Source organism: Sinocyclocheilus anshuiensis, unplaced genomic scaffold, assembly GCF_001515605.1.
Source record: "Sinocyclocheilus anshuiensis isolate Anshui unplaced genomic scaffold, SAMN03320099.WGS_v1.1 scaffold392, whole genome shotgun sequence".
In the NCBI taxonomy this organism is placed as follows: domain Eukaryota; kingdom Metazoa; phylum Chordata; class Actinopteri; order Cypriniformes; family Cyprinidae; genus Sinocyclocheilus; species Sinocyclocheilus anshuiensis.
The window spans coordinates 3,093,836-3,102,648 of NW_015557091.1; the positions used below are offsets into that span (position 1 = coordinate 3,093,836).

At 37.2% G+C, this 8,813-nt stretch overlaps 1 protein-coding gene across 5 annotated transcripts in view; it reads left to right on the forward strand.

The window, feature by feature from the left end:
- The window catches only part of LOC107677300 (ras suppressor protein 1-like), a 41,317-nt gene that overhangs the window by 14,810 nt on the left and 17,694 nt on the right, over positions 1 to 8,813 (forward strand). For all 5 annotated transcript variants that reach the window (XR_001632819.1, XM_016472158.1, XM_016472160.1 and 2 more), the window contains exons 6-8: positions 709 to 791; positions 2,462 to 2,576; positions 6,026 to 6,158. Coding sequence is in view for 4 of the 5 variants with exons in the window: in XM_016472158.1 (XP_016327644.1) it covers positions 709 to 791; positions 2,462 to 2,576; positions 6,026 to 6,158 (331 nt within the window). In the remaining variant the exon portion in view is untranslated. The remainder of the gene's footprint in view (positions 1 to 708; positions 792 to 2,461; positions 2,577 to 6,025; positions 6,159 to 8,813) is intronic.

Here is an 8,813-nt window from a genome sequence, read left to right on the forward strand (position 1 = left end):
CAAATGATTATTATTGTTATACTTTATTCTCAAATTGTTAATGTTAACAACATCAGCATTGCGTGACTGTGAGTATAGTGTGTATAAGCGAGTAGATTTCAATTTCTGTACAATCTAATCTCTAATTGCCATATCACTCGAATTTCATATTAAGAAATTCTTGTAACCCAAAAAGCAAATTATGCTCCCTTCGAACTGGTTGTCGTTAAAATACAAATCTTGTGTAATCCCAGGCTATCTATAATCAGAAGCACATTTAACCTCCATTTATCACTGCTGTTTGGAGTGGCAGTCATATCAGCTGTGATATTGACTTCTAAGGAAAGTTGAAATGGATATGATTGGCTGTTGCTGTTGCTTTAACCAATCAGAACATTGGATGGACAGGAAGTGGGTGGGGATTTTTATAAATCCCAGTTCCAAATGATCAAAATACATATTAGTTGTGGCCCTATTTTGTGTAGGATTTTCAAATTTAATTGTTTATTGCTTTTCTGAATGTTTGTCCATGTGTTTATCCCATGTGGTGCTCAAGTACGCAGTATGAGTGTGTATTTGATGCTATTTGTCGATCTGTTGATATTGTGTGTAATATTGTAGCCATGCTGTATCAATCAGAGATGACCGTTTCTATTGATCGGTGTTTGCAATACTTCTCTCACACACACACACACACACACAAACACACACTTCTCTCTCTCATTTCAGCCACCCTCCGTGCTCTCTATCTCAGTGACAACGATTTTGAGATTTTGCCCCCAGACATCGGCAAGCTGGCCAAGCTACAGATAGTGAGTAATTTATCTAAATTCCCTCTGAAATCAACTGCTTTTGTGGCGGCGCTCTGTGCCGTGTGTGTTGGATTTATTCTCCGCAGTGTGTGTTCTTTATCAGATGCGGTGAGAGGTGATTTAGAGGCTGATCTTCAACCCTGTGCTCGCTAAGATCGGACTCAATGCACATACACATAAAACAGCTGATAATTACAACTTTAAACTTGAAAATAATATTCAAATATTTTGGTTTGGTGTTGCGTTAAAATATGGGTGTAATTACGCCCATGATTTTTAGAATACAAGGGTTATGAAATGCTGTCAATTACCACTCAAAGTTGTTTCGACTTGCCCCACAGTTTGCAAAAGCAATCAAAAATCACATGTACAGTGATGCATTTGTAATGAAAGGCTATGGGACAAGAAATTATGCTAGGAAAATTATAGCCGCAAGACTAAAAAGCTACACATTTCTGCTTTTACACCCTATAGATTGCCCCAAAACGTCCAGTGTAATTGTTTTACAGTAGATTCTTTGTTTGCTTGTTTTTGAACTTGAAACCTGGAGTGTTTTTTGTAACCCTTTAACTGTCACCCGTCCCCTCTGTGGGACGCCTAAGTTTACTTCACTATATTACAATGAAATCCTAATCTAATCATGACAAACTATATATCGTTGGAAAGGTCTAAGACTCCTAAATAGATATTCTACCAATGTTTTTGTTAAAAATTATGTAGGAAAAGTAATAGATGAATTTTTGACAAGAGTGCACCTCAAAAATCTACATCATAACAGGAGTTCTGACCTTTGTCAACTTTTTCTCTATCACACTTTAGAAATCATCAGAAATTATATATCAATTGAAAACATTAAATCTGAAAATTCATCCTTTGAAACCCATTTTAAAATCAAACATTGCATTACCATGAAAATGGTACATCAATATCATGTTACAAAATGTTTTTGTTCATGAATTATAAAAATTTAAGTTTGGATCGTGCACTTTCACGTCTATGTTCAAAAATGTGAGTGACAGTTAAGGGTTTAAAGACATCATGAAACAATGTTTGCAATACATTTAGCTTCTTTTTATGTGACATTTCTGAGTAAAACTGAATATTCAGTGAAATATAATTTAGGGGCTTGTTTTTATCTACTTTGAATTGACGAAAGATCAAAACTTATAACATTTTGATGAAAGATTATAAAATGTATTTATTTATTAATTTATTTTTAGAGTTGCATGTATAAATAAATCATGCTCAATAAGAAAGGAACATTTATTTAGAGTAATAAGAATAGTACATAAGTAAGTAAATAGGAGTTATAAACACGATTTATAGTAAATAAGATTGATTATTGGATCAATTTATTATTGATTAATATTATGTAATATGCCTCCCCACAGCCTTGGTTATGTCAGCAAAAATATTGTTTTAAATATGAAAAAGAAACTGATGAAAGATTATGAACTTATTTTGTAATTTTATTTATATTTCACATGCATAAATAAATCATGCTCGATAAGACCACAGACATTTATTTAGAAAGTAAATAATATTGAATATTTTTGTTTTTATATTGTATTTTATACTCTCTGTCCCTTAAAAAAAAAAAAAAATCTTGATTATTGACAGTTTTTGTTTTTTGTTTGCTGTCACTTAAATTCTTCTGTCTCTGTTCTTAGTTGAGTTTGAGGGACAATGACCTCATCTCTCTACCCAAAGAGATCGGAGATCTGGCTCAGCTGAAGGAACTTCACATTCAAGGGAACAGACTCACTGTACTGCCTCCTGAACTTGGTGAGACATGAACTTGTGCACAACATGTTCCTGGATCAACATCTTATATATTTCAGAGCAAACGATCAAAGCCTGACCTTAAAACAAGAGGGCAATGATTGGTTTATAGGAATGCAATATATACACACCCTCCTAAACCAAAGAAATCCACACTTTACACACCAGCGCAGCCGTGCACTCTAATTGGCTACAGATTTGTCATCTCTTGTGTGATTGGCTGGAGGCTCTGGGTTGGATCATACCTCACTGACCCACAGAGTGGTACTTCTGGGGTCAACCAAGGTCAAACTCCTCTCTACCTGAGTGCCTTCACTTTGGGAAAATCTCCTCATATATATATACACACACACACGCATTGACTGCCCTTCTGACAATAGTTTTTCTCCTGTCTTGTTCCATTCCAACAATTTAATTTATGATTCTAGTGTACCAGTATTCCAGCATTTTGTCAAGACTCACCTCAAGTGTCATATAAATGTCCTTCTATACAATATCAGTGGCCCTGCACAGTGGGTCAGCATATACGGTGATCTTTTAGCCTGTTGCATGAATTCCAAACAATTTTTTTCTGTTGGGAGAAATTGCATATAAATTGTTGTTGTTTGTATGGCTGTAGATCATATTGTGTGAAGGGTAAATGGAGAAAGTGGCTTACAAATTCATGGTCAGCTGAGGCGCATGCCGTTGAATGAGCTACAAATAGCAAAATTCATGCTAGCAACTGCATAGTGACATGCTTTTTAGCATGAACTCCTTAGCAACTGCATAGCAACACCCTCAACCACTCATTAGCAGCATGACTGAAGAGTTTTGACTGAATGTCATTTAGTGCATTGCTATGCATTTGCTAAGAAGTTCTGGTCAAATCAAACACTGTAGCAAAAATGCTAGCAGCCGCATAGCGACATGCTAGCAACCACTCAGAACACCCTAGCAATGCCCTAGCAACAACATAGCAACACTCTCAACCACTCACTAGCACCATGACTGAAGAGTTTTGACTGAGTGTTATTTAGTGTGTTGCTATGTGGTTGCTAAGGAGTTCCAGTCAAAATCAACAACAGCGTAGCGACGTGCTAACAACCACTCAGAACATCCTAGCAACGCCCTAGCAACAGCATAGCAGCACTCTCAACCACTCACTTGCACCATGACTGAAGAGTTGTGTTTTTTAGTGTGTTGCTTGCTATTATGGTTGCTAAGGAGTTCCAATCAAAATCAACAACGGCATAGCAACACCCTAGCAACTGCATCAGAAAACTTCAAAAACCACTCAGAACTGTTTAGCAAGCGCATAGCAATGCCCTCAACCACTCACTAGCACCATGACTGAGAGTTTTGCATGAGTGAACAGCGCTCATATTGTTTTTACATTTTTGTTTTATGAGTTATGTAGTGTTTTAGCAATTGCTCATTGTTTACTGGCGTTCTAGGTGAGTGTGAACGCTCCGGTCAGCAGGTCTTTGTCCTGTGCACTCTGTAGGGTAGACTCTTCCTGCATGTAGCTTATTAGGACCCCTCTGTCATGTCCCTGTAATCCCACTCCACAGACCGGCCTCGTTAAGACCACCGGCGCCGTGTGTATGTGTGAGAGAGAAGAGCCCAGCTAACAAGGAGCAACCAAGCGCACATGCCAAGAGCAGGAAAGGAGAAGGAGAGGAGGAGAAAAAAGCGAGGGATGTGAATGAGAGTGTGCAAAGAGGACAGATAGACAAGACTTTACCATTCAGAATATCTCATGTGTAAAGCTGATGCTTTAAACTGTTATATGAAAAGAGGAAGAGGAGGGTGGAAACTGAACCAAGCAGACGTCTGGTCGAACGCTGAGATCTGAAATAGTTTTAGATTTAGGTCTGCTGTCTAGGTCTTGTAGGTTCAGGGCTGATGTACACTAACGGTCGTGTCTGACTGCGTTTGTGAGGTGTGTCAGTGTGTGCCGGGGTTCAGGTTTAATTTCACCCCCTCTTTGATAGGCTGCTCAACACTTGCTAATCAGAAACTATTTAATTAGCCCCCTTGTGAGCTGAGATGAGCCACATTAGCACTTTGACCTGTACTGTTTCTTCTGCACACTGTGAACCGCTTCTCCTCTGGTCTTGTGTTGCCAAGCCTCATCTCTTCTCGTCTCGGCTCTTTTCTTCTGCTTTCGTCACTTCTCGTTGTCCTCTTTTGTTATGACTGTTCTTTTGTCTCATTTAGTTTCTTTCTTAGTATCTTCTCTTTTTCATTTGTTTCTATTCTCTTCTCTCTTGTCTCATCTGGTCTCTTCTCATCTTTTCTCTTGTGTATCCAGTCTCTTCTTTTTTCTTATTTTGTGTCCTGTTTGTTTTTCTCTTCTCTTCTCTTCTCTTCTCTTCTCTTCTCTTCTCTTCTCTTCTCCTGGTCTCTTCACTTTTCACATGATGTTTTTTTTATGCTTTTAGGCTCATTTACTCGTCTTGTATGATCACATCTTTTTTCTGGTCTGTCCGTTCTCTTTTTTCTCATCTCATGTCTTGTTCGTGTCTTTTCTTATCTCGTCTCAACTGGTGTCTTTTCTCATCTCATCTCGTCTCCTCATCTCGTCTCATCTTATCTCATCTCGTCTCGTATCATCTCATCTCATCTCATTGATTCTCTTCCCTTTTATTTTGTTGATTTTTCACCTTTTCTTTAGTCTCAACTTCGTCTTGTCTTTTCTCTTGTTTGTTAATTTTCTTCTCTACTTGTTCCATTTTTTCTTATTTTTCTCTCTCATCTAATTTAATCTCAGCGGGTCTCTTCTCTTATGTCTTGTTTCTTTTCTCTCATTTAATTTTGTATCATGTCTCTTCATATCTCATCTCGTTGTCTCTTCTTATTTTTATCTTATCTTGTTTCTTCTCTCTCTTCAAATTTCATCTCATCTGGTCTCTTCTCTCTTATGTCTTGTTTCTTACTTTGCAACTTTTTCCCCCTATTTTTACCTTATTTCATCTCGTCTCTTGACTCTTATGTCTTGTTCATTTATGTTTTGTCTTGTTTCGTCTCATCTCGTCATATTCGTATTTTCTCTCTTATGTCTCGTTTCTTCTTGATCTCTTTTATCTCATCTCATCTGGTCTCTTCATATCTCATCTCACGTTGTCTCTTCTTGTTACTTGTTTCTTTTCTCTCATCTAATTTCATCTCATGTGGTCTCTTCTCTCATGTCTCATTTCTTGTTTTGTCCCATGTCTCATTTGTCTTTTCTTGTTGCTGCTTTTTATTTTGTCTGGTCAGGTCTCTTCTCAGTTTTTCTTTCTTGACTCATCTGGTCTCCTGTCATGTTTCCATCATGCCATCTCATGCCATATCTATTCCTATATCTACTCTTTTCCATTCTCATCATTTCTTCTCTTTGCTCAATTCATCTCCTCTCCTTGTCTAATCTTACCTGCTCCCTCCTTCCCTTTTTGTAAATATGTAATTTCTTCTCTCTCTGTCTGTAGGTAACCTGGACCTGACAGGCCCAAAGCAGGTGTTTAAGGCTGAGAATAACTCCTGGGTGACTCCCATCGCAGACCAGTTCCAGTTGGGCATCTCTCATGTGTTTGAGTACATCCGCTCAGAGACCTACAAATAGTAAGTGAAACTCTTCATTCCTCTGTGCTGTTAAATGCCCAGGAGCATATGCTGTGAATCTGAGTGACACAGAAGAGGTGGTAGCTCAATAGTGAGCGATCCAAGCTGCTTACACAAAAGTAGCAGGTTCAATCCCTAGTAGTAGTGAACGAGACACTGTTACACAAACTCGTGAACACTGGCATCAGTCTCTAAAGAATTATTGGGGTGTTTGCTTGACGTATCACAGCCCTGTCTCTTCACTTTTCACATGATGTTTTTTTTATGCTTTTAGGCTCATTTACTCGTCTTGTATGATCACATCTTTTTTCTGGTCTGTCCGTTCTCTTTTTTCTCATCTCATGTCTTGTTCGTGTCTTTTCTTATCTCGTCTCAACTGGTGTCTTTTCTCATCTCATCTCGTCTCCTCATCTCGTCTCATCTTATCTCATCTCGTCTCGTATCATCTCATCTCATCTCATTGATTCTCTTCCCTTTTATTTTGTTGATTTTTCACCTTTTCTTTAGTCTCAACTTCGTCTTGTCTTTTCTCTTGTTTGTTAATTTTCTTCTCTACTTGTTCCATTTTTTCTTATTTTTCTCTCTCATCTAATTTAATCTCAGCGGGTCTCTTCTCTTATGTCTTGTTTCTTTTCTCTCATTTAATTTTGTATCATGTCTCTTCATATCTCATCTCGTTGTCTCTTCTTATTTTTATCTTATCTTGTTTCTTCTCTCTCTTCAAATTTCATCTCATCTGGTCTCTTCTCTCTTATGTCTTGTTTCTTACTTTGCAACTTTTTCCCCCTATTTTTACCTTATTTCATCTCGTCTCTTGACTCTTATGTCTTGTTCATTTATGTTTTGTCTTGTTTCGTCTCATCTCGTCATATTCGTATTTTCTCTCTTATGTCTCGTTTCTTCTTGATCTCTTTTATCTCATCTCATCTGGTCTCTTCATATCTCATCTCACGTTGTCTCTTCTTGTTACTTGTTTCTTTTCTCTCATCTAATTTCATCTCATGTGGTCTCTTCTCTCATGTCTCATTTCTTGTTTTGTCCCATGTCTCATTTGTCTTTTCTTGTTGCTGCTTTTTATTTTGTCTGGTCAGGTCTCTTCTCAGTTTTTCTTTCTTGACTCATCTGGTCTCCTGTCATGTTTCCATCATGCCATCTCATGCCATATCTATTCCTATATCTACTCTTTTCCATTCTCATCATTTCTTCTCTTTGCTCAATTCATCTCCTCTCCTTGTCTAATCTTACCTGCTCCCTCCTTCCCTTTTTGTAAATATGTAATTTCTTCTCTCTCTGTCTGTAGGTAACCTGGACCTGACAGGCCCAAAGCAGGTGTTTAAGGCTGAGAATAACTCCTGGGTGACTCCCATCGCAGACCAGTTCCAGTTGGGCATCTCTCATGTGTTTGAGTACATCCGCTCAGAGACCTACAAATAGTAAGTGAAACTCTTCATTCCTCTGTGCTGTTAAATGCCCAGGAGCATATGCTGTGAATCTGAGTGACACAGAAGAGGTGGTAGCTCAATAGTGAGCGATCCAAGCTGCTTACACAAAGGTAGCAGGTTCAATCCCTAGTAGTAGCGAACGAGACACTGTTATACAAACTCGTGAACACTGGCATCAGTCTCTAAAGAATTATTGGGGTGTTTGCTTGACGTATCACAGCCCTACTCAGCCTGTGATGGATTGGATGCCACAACTTCAGCCTGTAAAACACAATGCTAGTTGCAGAACTCAGATTAGGTCAAGTGCACATCAGCAGCCCTGATCCAGACACCCTCTCTGGGTCTTTAACTAAGAGAAATGTCCTGAAATGTCTTGCTAAATACAAAGTATAAATTTAGTCCCTCTATACAGGCCAGTTTTATTGTGGCACATATTTTTCTGGAACAACCCTTAGGATGGTGATGAAAGAGAGGAAAGGTGCAGTTCTCTTATTATTTCAGGATCTGATGATTTAAAGCACAATCAAACTAATTAAAATGAAAGCTGGAGGCGTTACCCTGAAAGTCTCATTGCTCTCTCTCTTTCTTGATCTCTTGCTTTCCCCTTACATGCTCTAAAATGTTATGCAGAAAATCTTTAATTTGCATTAATTTAAACCGTGACTTTTCACATTGGGTGTCAATAGCAAAAAAAAAAAAGCAGTTTGGATTTGTAGAAATGAGCATAGAGAATGTGATTTGGTGTTTTGCACATGCGACCAGAGTTTGTGACTTTTCACATCTTACCAATATCTCCATTGTTCTCACCATCATTGTTTGTGTCTCAATTCTCATAGTTTCTTTTAAAAAAAATTCAAAAAAGAAATAAAAACATGGAAATATTGTAACCTCTGTTCACTATTTTGAAAGTATATGTTACTATAATACTTAGTGTTTTATTATCTTATATATTAATGTCATATTATATATAATTGTACTATACAAAATATACTACACGTAGTAATATTTATATAGTTGTACTATACGTAGTATAGAGTACAGCAACATATATAGTAAATATATATTGCAACTATTTAATATATTTTATATATATATATATATATATATATAATACTAAGAAATATAATTAATACTAGAAATATAATTAATAATAATAAATAGTACAAACAAGTAGCAACATAGTACAAAATATGTACAATAATAACATTAATTA